Genomic DNA, 15172 nt, shown 5'->3' with positions numbered 1-15172 from the left:
AATTGTGTGCTTGTAACACTCAGTAAAATATGGCAGATTGTTTGGTTTGCTTTACCACCAAAAGAGTAAAGTTCTATGTAAATATTAATCTGATGAGGTGTTTAATAATAAAAATAAGTTATCTGCATTTTGACAGATTACTGACTGGCCAATTCTCAGATTTGATGAGGATAGGACATATTAAATGCTCAACTGTTAAATATTCCTTGGCTTTAAACAGGTCATTTTATAATGCTGGATAATTTTTATATCAACTTGACACAAAGTATGGTCATCTGGGAAGAAGGATCTTTTTAAAGAATAAATAAATAGATAAACAAACAAATAAATAAAGGAAAGAAACTGTGTTTCTCTGTGTAGCCCTGGCTATCCTAGAACTCCCTCTGTAGACCAGGCTGGTCTCCAACTCAGAGCACCACCTGCCTCTGCCTGGGAAGAAGGGCTCTTAATAAAGAAAATGCCTCCATAGGATTGGCCTACAGAAACTCTAAGAAAACAGTCAGACTCAAAAAGTTCTGATGGATCCTAGTTGATGAATGGGAATGCTCTAATATTAAGCTGATTCTCTCTCTACCCAGTGATAGTTAAGTTAAACATTTACTGAATAAACAGTGCTCATGGTTTTCTGCATCTGGCTTGGGGTGAAATGCTTAAGGAGCATAATTTCATCTCATAGGAGCTTAAACACATCAGAAAGGTTAAGAACTTATTAAGAGCTTACAAAAAATTTTTAACAACATTTCAATGTGAAACTGCATGAATAGAATGAACATTTGTGGTGTTATGGATGAGAAATGACCCCCATGGGCTCATGTATTTGAACACTCAGTCCCCACTGGGTGGTGCTCTCTGGTGGTTATGGAACCTTGAGGAGGTTGAGCCTTGCAGGAGGAAATATATCACTGGGGCATGCTTTGAGAGTTTATAGCCTCACCCCACTTTCTCCTCTCCTCTCCTCTCCTCTCCTCTCCTCCCCTCTCCTCCCCTCTCCTCCCCTCTCCTCCCCTCCTCCTCCCCTCTCCTCCCCTCTCCTCCCCTCTCCTCCGCTCCCCTCCCCCTCCTCTCCCCTCCTCTCCTCTCCCCTCCTCTCCTCTCTGGCATGCTTTGAGAGTTTATAGCCTCACCCCACTTTCTGCTCCCCTCTCCTCTCCTCCCCTCCCCTCCTCTCCCCTCCTCTCCCCTCCCCTCCCCTTCCCTCCTTCCTGTGTGTGGATGGAAATGTAGTCAGCAAGCTTCTTGCTCCTGCAGGCATGTCATACATTACCTGCTAAAGTGGACTCTTAACTATCTGGATCCTAAGCAAAAAACCAAAAGCAAAACAAAAACAAAACAAAAAAACCAAAAATCTTTTCTTCCTTATGTAGATTTTGTTCTCGATGTTTATCACAACAGAAAAGTAACTAATACAACCCCCAAACCAATATCCATTGACACCAGTCATCGCAAGGCAATATGGGGCACTATTTGGAAGCTTAGGACACCAAATTCTAAGAGACAAGATACTGTAACCACTGTTCTCTACACACACCATTCATAGGAGGTGGGTAGGTGGCTACTTTGCTAAATCCACACCTATAAATAAGTAGAAGTTTTATTCAAAGAAATCTTTTTAAGGTAGCATAATATTTTACCAAATTCAGAGTGGAGAAGTAGAAAATGGTTGACTGTCTTACTCAAGTTTCTGTTTCCAAAGTCAGAAGTGCACAAAAGTATGAATGACAGCTTACTCTTAAAAAGAAAAAAGGGTGAGTTTTCTTGATTAATGTAATAGTGAGTTTAGTTATACAATAACAGGTGTGTATCAAAGTAAATGAAGGTAGAAAGAGGAAATCATGACATCCAGGCAGAAGGAACTAAGGAAAAAAGACTTGTGGGGAAGAGAATGCAATATAATAATCTGGTTTGTTCTCAGATGTGTAAAACAGATTGCTATGTCCTGGGCACACCCAGGACTAGTGTGACTGGTATTTGTATGATCTGATCAATTCTTCTGAAATTTACATGCATGAAGGTCACTGGGTAATTTCCTGAAATTCACACCTAGGAGGGAAGGAGTCTACCTTTGTAAGAAGCTGCAATTTAATATGGGTGTTGTGGTCTTCATTCTGCCCTCGAGTAGCACAGTTGTCAACCTTACTCTGATATTAGCAGTTCTCTTATTGTGTGAGTTAGGAGTTACTGTTGTTTCCTTTTTATTGACCACTATCTTTTTCCTAAGTATTAAGTAGTTAAATGTCAGTTTTGTTCTACTGATGATGAATAATATTTTTAATAATTTCATTGTCAGATAACAAATTGTTAAAAACTCTTCCATTTCACTAAACTAACATGGGTCAGAAGATTCAGTATATTAAGATTAAAGTTTGATATAATTTTTTTTTAGAATGTGGGCTCAAATATCAATTACACAAGTAAATATCTATATGACTTTGAAATTAAATTAATCCACTTCTGTTTGTTTTTTTCATGTCTTAATTTTTGCTACTTTATAGAACTGTTGTGACAATTAGAAATGTTAATTGTAAAGTACCTTGTGAGAACAAGTTAAAGATGATTTCAATTTGTTAAAATCTTGAAATCCCTTACAAGATGTGATTTTTTTAAAAAATACAAAAAAATTGAACGTCCCAAATCTAAGTTATTGATAGATATCCCTTTGCTTTTTGAGATCTTTCTCTTCAGCGATTCTTGGCAAATGGGGTAAATATAGCTCAGAAAAGCTCCCAGTGCTTCAAGATATGCTGGCACTCATGGTGTTTGTTTTGTTTTTAAGGATGGGAAATGTTGTACTTGTGAAAGTTACAGAAGAGTGAAAAAACAGGTGTTTGAACTGTAGTTTGCTCTGTTTTCTAATTTTTTTTGTCTATGTTACTATTTCTTGCTTACCAAAATTTCTTAAGTAATCTTTCAGTTTACTATGGTGCAGAAACATCCTTTACCTGAAGGAAACAATAACCCATTCTCTTGATGAGCCTAGAAGCAGGTAAACCCATTTGTAATTTGCCCAAGGGAGAATGGGACATAGAAAGGAGACCCACATAGGCCTTATAACTTGGTTTCCAATATTTGGCCAAAAAATCTGAGCTTCAAGTGTCCAGACCCCAGAAGAAAGGCGTTGGCTGCAGTCCTTTTGACTCCACTCAGTCCTAGCTATTTAGGGACAGACACAGGCAAAGATGGCCAGAGTGACATCCTCTAAAGTCAAGCCTGGAACCCAGGGTGTTGGGTAGGACCGTATAAAGAAAGTAGTATAAAATCACAGCTGTTTTCGAAAAATTATAATTATACCTTCATTATTAAAAGAAAACAAATTCAAATAAAATAAATATCACACACCAAAATTAGCCAGGCCTCAAATCTAGATACATCTCAGTAAGCTTCTATACAGGCACAATAGCCATTCTTTTTCACTATCAGAATATTTTTGTGCACTTAGTGGCCGCTAACAATGAAAAAAAATCTGTGACAGAAAAACGATTAGCTTTATACCATCTTTCTTTAATATTAGCCTATTTACTAGTTTTTTTTTTTTGGTTGATGACTGTAGTATGCTTTTTTATACGTACTTGGGTTTTTAATGAACAACTCAAGAATGCCATAAAGCCTCTATTTAATTCAAATAGTGTTAAGGTGGAAATAAATCTTAGTGATTTAAAAAACTCACTAAATTTGGTGTTTCCAAGAAACATTGTATTATGAGCGCACCCCCACCTCTGTCTTATCATTATGTCTTAATTTTGTAGATCGACTCCAGCTTCCAAGGAATATGATTGAAAACAGCATGTTTGAAGAAGAACCAGACGTGGTAGATTTAGCCAAAGAACCTTGTTTACATCCTCTGGAACCCGATGAAGTGGAATATGAGCCCCGGGGTTCAAGGCTACTGGTACGAGGTCTTGGTGAGCATGAGATGGATGAGGACGAAGAGGATTATGAGTCATCTGCAAAGCTGCTGGGCATGTCCTTCATGAACAGAAGCTCAGGCCTTCGAAACAGTACAACAGGCTACAGGCAGAGTCCAGATGGGACTTGTTCAGTGCCCTCTGCTAGGACCTTAGTGGTCTGTGTTTTTGTCATCGTGGTTGCTGTCTCTGTAATTATGGTGATTTATCTACTGCCTAGATGTACCTTTACCAAAGAAGGCTGCCACAAAAAAAACCAGTCAACAGGACTAATTCAGCCAATTGCCACAAATGGGAAATTGTTTCCATGGGCACAAATTAGGCTTCCCACTGCCATTATGCCTCAGCGCTATGAACTTAGCCTACACCCAAACCTAACCTCAATGACATTCAGGGGCTCTGTGACAATTTCACTTCAGGCTCTTCAAGCCACGTGGAATATCATTCTCCATAGCACAGGACATAATATTTCAAGAGTGACATTTATGTCAGCAGTTTCAAGTCAAGAAAAACAAGTTGAAATCCTGGAATATCCATATCATGAACAAATCGCCATTGTTGCCCCTGAAGCCCTTCTAACAGGACACAATTATACCTTGAAGATAGAGTATTCGGCAAATATATCTAACTCTTATTATGGGTTTTATGGCATCTCCTACACAGATAAAAGTAATGAGAAAAAGTATGTAAACCTCCTAAATGGTTCTTGTTCTATGCTCTTCTGCATGTAACTTCCGCAGTGCAGACCCTTTTTCTCACACCATAGATGTTTTTACATGTTTTTAAATTTAGGAAGCTATGTGCAAAATAGAATGGTTATATGGAAGAATATACTATTGTCTTAGGCATAACTTGGAGTGTATTGTGGTGGAAGAAAATAGGAGTGTATAGTGGAAGGGGATGAAAGAAGATTTATTCTCTATCACAAACTAACAAATTTCCCTTGAGCTTTTCATGTTTTATGGGATGAATAGTGTCATCCTTCCCTGAAGTTGTAAGCAGCAGAGTGAGTGGTACAGGCTATCCTGCTGGCAGGCAGACATTTTAGGAGGTACTTGATGAGTTGGAGAAAGATGGTGTAAAATGTGGCATACATACATATCATTCTTAGTGTCCTTAATCTTTACTGGTTTCCTTTTTAAAATGCCAGTTTGACTATGGAATCTTTAAAAGTATAGGAAAGAATCACATCTCAAAAAAAAAAAAAAGTGATACAGAATCTAAGAGTGTTCCACAGCCTATTTGGATCATACTTTGCTGTTTAATCTTCATAGTCATATCATACATGGGTTTTATGAAAAATGTAGGGTACGTTACTATGGAATATTCATAAATAATGGTAATGTCATCTCTGTGCACAAAGACTACTTATATGTGCTGTATGTTAGTAGAGCATTCTTACATAGTGTACTCATAATACTCTGTAGACCAGTTTAAGAATTATTGACACTGGCCAGTTGGCTAATATATATTAATATATTGTTGTTTTGTTCAATGTTTCAGAGTTTTTTTATTTTTGATTCATTGAAAGAAAAAACATTTTTAAAAGAGTAATTTCACTAACTGAAAATAAAAAGAACATATTAGCTCTTTTTTTCTACCCAAAAGACATTTAATTAGCTATAGAATGGATATTTCTTTCTTAGGTTTTGTCAAATGATAGAAAAAAAATTTTTTCTCAGTCATCAAAAAACACTCAAATACTAAATGGATTTTTTGGTACAAGGCTGTAGCTCTCTATTAGAAATTAAGAATCATCAAAAGCTGCTACAATTTTCTTTTTACATCAAATTGTGCATCTGGTTTTCACATATATTTTAAGGTTTTATACTGGTAGTTTGAATTTGAAATATATGGTTTATAGTTTAGTAATCTCTACTTATTATGAATGTCATATATATTCATTATATATATATATATATATATATATATATATATATATATATATACTTTTTAAACAAATAGCAAGCTGTCTGTATATTTCAGTTGTTGAATGATTATCTAAAATTAAACACAAATTTGTGATTGTAATGGCATCCTTGGAGTTTTTAGCTTTAGTTATTGGTTTGTAATCTCTGTTATCCTTAGGAAGTACAGTATTCTCACCCTATTTGCATTGTACATTTTGTATGTAGAATGATCCACATGTATGGATAGTGAAATAGATAGACATATAGACAGACAGACACACCATGCACATTATAAAATAGTGACGTAGTATTGCAAAGAGAACTCTAAGACAAGCCCCAGAACTATCTCATCTAATCTGATTATTTCCCTGGAATCTTTGGACTTATTGGTACATAATGGGAAGGATGAATGCTGTGCAGTGGAATCCAGTGATGTTTTAGTATAAGCATGTGTCAGTTCTTGACATGGGCTGGATTGAGTCATGGTACATGCTAGAAAAAAAATGTGGGTCCTTGAAACTAAGAACTAAAGAACTGAAAATTTGGAACAAACAGAATGTAAATTTATTTACTTGCTTGTTAATAACAGCGAAGTCCCCACATGATTGTCTATCTCGATAGAGGATAAAAGTTTAAATCATTCTTACCTTCGGGTGAGTCTGGAAACTATTAATCCTAAGAAATTTTGTGTGGGTGTGTATCTTACAATTTTGCTGGAGACTACTCCTGCTATAATTAGAATAAATGTTTAAACTGATAAAATGATTAGGGGGATGTATTTCTTGTTGCTTGGAAGGTAGCTTTTCTTACCACTATACCACCAACGCTCTTGTTGCCTGGAAAATCATAATGTCTGATGCTTTGAATAGACACTGCTTGTGGTCAGAAAACTTTACCTACTTTCCATACTGTTACATATGCCTATTCTTATCTCTGCACTTGTTTCCATTAGTAGAGGTGGTCATGCTGGCCTTTGGTACAGTCCTTTGCAGTTAGTTCTTTTTCTAACAGTTTGAAGATCTTCATTATCTGGCCTTTGTTTTTTCTCACAGCCCTTACTCTCCTATCATGTTGAACTCTGTATTTCCTAAAACTAAGGATAACAGTAGCCAATACTTATTGGGAACTAAAACACTAGACTTCTCAGAGCATTTTATGTTTCTTTAGTCTTCTACCTTGTCAAACTCACTAAGAAATGCTAATATATTCATAATAGCCAAGGGCAAAGGTACATACAGTAATAGTCTGGCAGAGAGGGAACTCAAACCTATGTGTTTCTTAAGCACTGTATTGAACTATTTCCCCAATTCACACTTCTTTTTTTTTTTTTTTGCACGTTGTTTTTGCCATTGCTTAGGATTCTCTTACTCAACTCCCAGCTAATTCTTGTCTTCAAATATGCTTGAGGAAATGCTGTAACAAAACATAGTCACAAAGAAAGAACAGGCATCGAGTATTCAGACTAGAGAAGACATTGTATCTTCAGAAAGCAGTATTCTCAGAGACATTTGTGTGAGATAGTTATTATATTGCTTTAACAATAATTTAAGTTTTGTTTTTAGTTTGGTTTGGATTTTCTTAGAATGTTAGGATATATAGTCAGGCATGATGGAACACATGTGCAGCCCTGGTACTTGGGAGGTAGGAGGATCAGAAGTTCAAGATTGTGTATGTGTGTGTGTACGTACATGTATATGTATACATTGTGAATATGCGGCCAATTTGGGCTATTTAAGATCCTGTCTCAACTAGGGGGTAGTGGCTCACACTTTAATCCCAGCTTGGGAGGCAGAGGCAGGTGATATTTGTGAGTTTGAGACCAGCCTGGTCTACAGAATGAGTTCTAGGACAGCCAGGGCTACTCAGAGAAATCCTATCTCAAAAAAAGACTGTCTCAAACCAAGGGAAGAACATTATGATGTAATTTTTATCCATAAATAAGTCCTCTAATGTGAGTAATAGAGATATAATGAGACTTTATCCTGTTCCTTTTACTATGTAAGAACGTTGGCAGTTAGAAATGGTTATCATGAAGTTCACTCTGCCTTTTCTGGGCCCATCCTTATCAGGGAAGACGAAATGATTTTAAGTGTGGGAAAGAGTTGTAGTTTCCTAGTATTAGTAGTATGCATCTGACAAAACTCTGGGCTTGATGCAGGGAATCCTGTCTCAATCCTAATATATCAGATAAAAACACTGAGATACAGGTTACAGACACGACAGAGTTATATGGCTGATAAGTGTAGACCCCAAATCGAATTTTCTCTTTTCTGCTTATCTTCTAAAAGTGGAGTCTAAGGACCTAGGAACAGAGGGTGCCATGACCAGAGTGCCTATGAATGGTATTTAAGCTGGTACAAGAGAGGTGCACTTGCCCTGATACTCTGTGTGGTCTTCCATGTGAAGATCAGTTTTCTTCCTTGATTAAAAAATCTACCATTAGCCCTTGTTTCTTTTTGTGCTTTCACATGACCTGTAATTCAGTTTCTTTGTATGTATTATAGTCTTAACTGCTGCTGTTGTGGTGTAGAAAGGAGAACATCCTTTCTGTTTATCTCTGAAAATAAAAAGGAAAGCAGAATACTGTTAAAGAACAGCTGCTTTTTTTTTTTTTAAACAAAGATCTATTTATCTATTTATTTATTTATTTATTTATTTATTTATTTATTTATTTATTAGGTATATACAGTGTTCTGCCTGCATGCATGCCTGCAGGCCAGAAGAGGGCAGCAGGTCTCATTACAGATGGTTGTGAGCCACCATGTGGTTGCTGGGAATTGAACTCAGGACCTCTGAAAGAGCAGCCAGTGTTCTTAACCACTGAGCCATCTCTCCAGTCCCGAACAGCTGCTTTTATATTTTCATGAAAGTTAATTTTGTAAATTTAAGATTCAGTATTGCAAACCTAGATCTTTAGTAGCAGTTAATGACAGTCATTGTAGCTGGAGACCTTCTCTCCAGCCCCTGCCAAGCCCTGTTATTCCGACAGCCCACTTATAAAATAAACACACAGATGTTTATATTATTTTAACTGCTTGGCCATTAGCTCAGGCCTACCATTGTCTAGCTCTTACTCTTATATTCAGCCCATTTCTATTAATCTATACTTTGCCATGTGGCTTATGGCTTACTGGTACCTTACATCTTCCTTGTCCTGGTGGCTGCTGCAGTGTTCCCTCCTGCCTTCCTGTTCTCTCTAGTCTCCTCTCTCTTAGTCCTGCCTATACTTCTTGCCTGGCTACTGACCAATCAATGTTTTCTTTACCAATGAATCATCCCCAGCAAATCATCCTTATGAACTTCATGTCGAAAACTCTTTTAAGAAGCTACCTTTGTGAATCACACCACACTCAGCAGTTGCCCCAGCTTATAGATACATACTGCCTTCTTCCCTTATGCTATTTTCTTTCTCAAGTGGTTTTTATTTGTTTTTGTTTTTTGTTTGTTTGTTTGTTTTCCCCTTCTTATTTTATCAAGTATTCTTGCTGTTAAAGGACCAATTCAGATTTTGTACTAGTTTCTCCAGTGTCTTCAACTCCAGCAGAATTTGTTTTATGCCATTTGTTCCTACTAATGTGCTTCCACTGTTAGGATGTGATTTGAAGCCTGTTAGAAGAGTCTCTCCACTCTAGACTTCTGTCTATCTTACTTAAATGCTTAAAATCTGGATTGTATTTGTCTTCATATCCCTAGTACTTGGCAGGGTGCCCTCTCTAGTAGACACTCAGTAACTATTATATTGAATTTCTATTTGTTTTTAGGTACTTTGCAGCAACTCAGTTTGAACCTCTGGCAGCAAGATCTGCATTTCCCTGTTTTGACGAACCAGAATTTAAAGCCACATTTATCATCAAGATTAAAAGGAATGAGCATCACACTGCTTTATCCAATATGCCTAAGGTACTGTGACATGAAGGTCAAATCTCTGGATGGATCTCTGAGAACAGTTGGATTCCTCTTTATTGTACTGTTAGTAGGAATATTTAGATTCATCTGTGTATATATTACTGAAATAGTTAAATACAAATGGAAAAATTTGTCAGCTGTGAGGAAGGAAAAGACCCTGCAGGATTTAGAATGCATGGGGAGGAGGTGTGAAGTGTTTTCTTGCTCTACAGTTGCACAAATACTAACACTATGAACTAGTACAAACACAGTAAACTACTCAAGACATAATGAATTTGCTTTTCTAAGCAGTGTTGAGAATGTGGAATTGTGATTATTCTTGGTGTTTTGGCAAATGAAACTTTGGATTGTTGTCATGTGGAAATGGACAACAAATACAGGAGCCTCTTTCTTGAGTGTTAGTTGCATGGGAGGTAGTAGGGATAACACCAGAGGAGTTTTATGCTAAACAGAACTTGGGGTTCCTTTTGTGTCTACCTGAATGGCTTTGTGAGATCTATGTGATGCTTTCTAGAACCTGTGTAACTAGGGGTGAGAAATAGCCACAGCCAGCAGGTAATACAGTCTACCCCCATAGACAGTAGACAGCATGATCATTTATTGCCATAACCCTACTCATAGCCAAACTCTTTACCTTAATCAGTCTCTTAAAGAGATAGGCACCTACTTATCTAATAACCCAAAGCATAGCCTGATTCATGGTTGGGAAATCCTGAGAGTTGCTGGCATTTCTCTACCTTTAGTCTGTTGCAGACTTCTAGTGGCCTAACACACTTGATTCCACTAAGTTTTCCTGGGGGTCCTCCAAGGAGCACTAGGTCATGTTAGAAGATATCTTAGCTGCAATTCCTTCTTGAAGTCAGTTATCCTAAGGTTCTGGGGTGGGGGAAGGATTTGCATTTTTAAATGGAGAGACAAAAGCCACTGCTCCCTGTAATTTGCGAGCCATGGTGGGGTTCTCATTGTACTCGGTGTGTCCTCTTGATCAAGGGTAGTAGAAGAAACTGAAACAAGGGGCTTTGCTCTGTAGAAATTTGTGCTGAAAGATTAAAATATGCAATTATTATCTACATACATTTTTGGTTTCTTAGTATATTTGTCATTGATTGCTTTAATTCCAGAGCTGTCATCTTTTTATTTTTTACTTTGGCTATAGAAGTCATCGGTCCGTACAGAAGAAGGACTTATTCAGGATGAGTTTTCTGAAAGTGTGAAAATGAGCACATACCTGGTTGCTTTCATTGTAGGGGAGATGAGGAACCTGACTCAGGATGTAAATGGAACCCTGGTATGTTGGTGTACTAATTGTCTGAAAGTCTATTTAGAGTAAACTAAGTAGAATTCTTTAATGATTCTTGGTAGTTGCCTTATGAAGACAAGCTTTTAGATCAGATTCTGATATTTTATAACAGAAATGCTATTCTTACTTAACTGTTGTGTTTATGTAAGTTGTTCTATTACCAATAAAGACTTGGGAATCAGGTATTGGGGTGAAAACCTGATAGACCAAAGAAGTGGCAGAGGAGTGTCTAGCTGACCTTCTCTCCACACTTCCTAGACCAAAAAGGAAGTATAAAAAGCCTTGGAATCTCCAAGTCCCTCCTTATTCCTTCCTGTGCCTCTATTGCATCCTGGGTCCTCCATATACTCTTGACTAGTTCTTGTCAACTAGTCGCTGGCTCCACCCCCTCATTCAAGGTTACTTTATTAACACAGTCTCAGGATGTTGCAGAGTGATCAAATATCCCACAGCACTTAACGCTCATTTACTGCTATTCATTTTATACCTGAAAGTCAATAGTTTTAAAGTGTCCTATTTTGTAATAGGATTATAGTAAGATAATACAATATACCAATATTTCTAGAACTATGCTGTAGAATATGATGGTCAGTAGCCTTATATTGCTCTTTAGGTTTAAACTAAAATAAAATGTATGCATCTCTGCTTGCTATACTTTAAGAGTAGTTTGTGTGGCTATTCATTATCATATTAAATTAGCTGTAAAAATGAGATGAATAATCTTTAAAAAATTTTAGGTGCTGGGCTAAGATCAGCAGTGTTTCTAAGCATGTGAAAGACTCTAGTTTCAATCTCCAAAACCAGAAGCAAGTCCTGGTTGCGTTTATGTGTAAGATTGTTTAATTTAAGGGCCTAGTTTATTTCCATTTTCTCATAATTTGTGTTTTAATAAGGCTTTTTTGTTTATTTGTCATTAGTATCCATGTATGAATAGTTGTTTGATTTGAACTTTTTATAGTAGAGATATAAACACTGATGATAGAGAAGAGTTATTTTTAAGTACTTACTTTCTCTTTACTTACCTTTTCAAGCCTGCTCCCCATCTGCCATGCTAGCTTGTTATTGTCTGTAGGATTACATTAAAATTCATCATTTTGATATTTAAGACCTTTCTTTATAAGCTCAGCTATATTTTCAGTTCTAGAGTGAATTCTTCCATCACTCCTAGTGACATATTTCATTATCATATATATGACCCAGCCTCATGTATGCTTGATGTTGGGAAGAAAGTTCAAGAAAAAGTGTTTCACATAGCTTTTTTTGTGTGGTGGGCAGAGGCTTTTATATTCATCTGTATTAGGTGGCAGCACAGTTTAACAAGAATATGTCTTTAGTATGGAATCGCTTCTTGATAATTACTAGCTCTGATCTCTGGAAGAGACTGAATTCTAATCCCCTCTACACTTCATTTTTTCAGGACTGTAAATATATACAGACACACACAGAAAAGAAATTCCATTTACATGTATATGTGTATTATATATGCATATATACATATGCATAGATAGAATATACATTCTCTTTTTCCATATGTAACTGTATCATTTAATCTTTGGCATATCAAGAGATATAATCTCAGTTTTTGTACTGCCTAGTAGTAAATATGGTTTTTTTTAGCAGTGTGAATAAACAATAGTTTTACTATTTTTCTCCTTTTTTTTAAAATTAGGAAATGGATAGGGCATACTTTGTGTTAGCAATTGTGCTAGGAACTCGTTTATAAACATTTTATTTTATGAAATAAAGATGGCCACAGCCTTATTCCCATATCTCTGATGAGAGAGTGTCTCAGAAAGGTTAAGTGATTGACCTAGGGTGCCAGTGAGAGGGAGTTTTACTCTCCACCACTGTATAGTGCTGACATCAGTAACTTGTGTAGGTGTTGCAACCAGAAGTCCAAAACTTGGAAGGTAGGTGAAGAATTTTTGTTATTCTAAGATGTTGAAATCCAGCTTCTATTTTATAATATAGGTCTGTTTAACAAGAATCAGGAATAAAGAGGTAGAATTATACTACTTAACTGATTTTTATCAATAACTGTAGATTACTATACATGCCCTATTTATTACTCAAGACTGCTTTAATGTCAAAGCCTCGGAGGAAAAACAGGATTTAGGGATATAATCCAGTTCACTGGACATTAGCCAAGCCCTAGGTTCAATACCAGTAACACTCTTCCCATCATTTTTTTTTTTTTTTTTACCTTTTACATTTCAGTTTTTATTCCTTAAACTTATCTTTTTGATTAGAAAGTGAAAGATCCATTTGGTGTGAAAGAATTGATTTTTTTCTTCTTAGGAATGTCAGCATTACCTGGAAAATTGTAGGCCAGGTGTGAAAAATACTGCTTCATGCTTCTCTTGAGGCTTTTGTTTTGTTTCCTTTCTTCCTGCTTTTGTTTTTGTTATAGATGGGCTAGTTGATAGAATTAGTTTAACTAGTCAGATATGAGTACTGCGTCTGACATGTAGCATTCAACTAGAGCCCTCAACAGTATTATCAATATAGCTATAAGTTTAATTTATTCATAAACATGTTTTTGTTCAAAATTTCAAAAATAATTTATATCTTGTCTTAGTTAGGGTTACTATTGCTGTGATGAAACACCATGGCCAAAGAAACCTGGAGACGAAAGGGTTTATTTGGCTTACACTTCTACAGCACTGTTCATCACTGAAGGAAGTCACGACAGAAACTCAAACAGGGCAGGATCCTGGAAATAGAAGCTGATGCAGAAGCCATGGAGGGATGCTGCTTACTAGTTTGTGTCTATGGGCTTTGCTCAGCCTGCTTTTATTATAGAACTTGGGGAAAGCACCACTCACTGTGGGCTGGGCCCTCCCCCAACGATCACTAATTAAGAAAATACCTTACAGCTGGATCTTCTGGCAGCATTTTCTCAATTGAGGCTCCTTCCTTTCAGATGACTCTAGCTTGTGTCAAATTGACATGAAACTAGCCAGAACATATCCCATTATCTTTCAGTCATCCTGGTACACTTTGCACATTTGATACCATTCCCTTCTAGTTCATCTAATTAGTCATTAGGATGGGACTCAGTATATTCTTTATGTTAGGAATTCATGCTATCTGTAATGTGTTTAGTTAACCTGTTTTGGAAGGCAAGTGTGTCCTTTAGATCCTACAGGCCATGTTATTACTTCTCATGGGCGTGATAAGGTTTGGTCCTGCTTTTGTTAGCTAGTTTTTGTTTTTATTCCTCTAAGGCACAGACAGGTTAAACCTACCAAATCCTCTGTTTTTCAGTCATAAAGAACCTTTTGCTCTGAGTAATCAGGGATCTTCATAGCTGTAGTTACAGAATCTCTTAAGTGATCCTAGCAGTAGATGGCAAGAAAGCATTTAGGCTATAGCTATTAAGGCCTAGTTGCCAGTAGACTTTCATTTGACCATGACGAAGATATTTGTTTGTTTGTTTCCTTTCCTTTTTTTTTTCTTTAATCTTTTTTTTTAAGTTTCAACCCAGAGCCTTGGGCTTGCTAACTTCCTCCTGTACCACAGAGCTGTACTGCAAACCACCATACAGTAGTAATCAGTGTTCTCTTACCCAACCCAAAATGTTGTTTAAAACATTTTTTCCCTTATATGCATGGTAGTGAAGACCTGTAATCCCACCTACTCAGGATGCTGAGGCAGGAGAATCACAGGTTCAAGACATGCCTGAGCTACAAAATGAGTTCAAGACTGACCCTGAAGAACTTAATGAGACTCTGTGTCCAAATGAAAGTAGAAAGCGGCCTTGAGAAATAGCTCAGTGATGGAGTGCTAGCCTAATATGCATGGGGCCATATTTTAAATCCTTCAGATCACAAAATGGCAAAAAATATTTCTGCTGAGTATTACTTTTCATTTTGCTTATTTTCTACTGTTTTATTATTTATTGGAATGAGAGTGGTATAAATATAATGAACACATGATGTTTGTGTATTAAGAACTTAAAAGCCCGTGGTTTTGTTTTTGTTGTTTTTGTGTTTTGTTTTGTTTTGTTTTGTTTAAGGCAGGGATTCTCTGTGTAGCCTTGGCTGTCCTGGAATTCACTCTGTACGCCAGGCTGCACATATTCTTTTAAGGAGAAGAAAAAGTAGAAAGAAAGAAAAATACCTAAATTACGCTTTCTTCTAATTGGATTCTAG

The 15172-nt window shown here is 36.7% G+C and overlaps 1 protein-coding gene across 1 annotated transcript in view; it reads left to right on the top strand.

Moving 5' to 3' along the window:
- The window catches only part of LOC118570282 (leucyl and cystinyl aminopeptidase), a 106673-nt gene that overhangs the window by 43164 nt on the left and 48337 nt on the right, over window positions 1-15172 (top strand). The window contains exons 2-4 of the mRNA XM_036168680.1: window positions 3744-4584; window positions 9574-9712; window positions 10875-11006. Coding sequence (XP_036024573.1) covers window positions 3744-4584; window positions 9574-9712; window positions 10875-11006 — 1112 coding nt within the window. The remainder of the gene's footprint in view (window positions 1-3743; window positions 4585-9573; window positions 9713-10874; window positions 11007-15172) is intronic.

Source organism: Onychomys torridus, chromosome 19 (genome assembly GCF_903995425.1).
Source record: "Onychomys torridus chromosome 19, mOncTor1.1, whole genome shotgun sequence".
NCBI lineage: Eukaryota > Metazoa > Chordata > Mammalia > Rodentia > Cricetidae > Onychomys > Onychomys torridus.
Note: the sequence above shows the minus strand (reverse complement) of the source record. Positions and strands in the feature narration are given on the sequence as shown.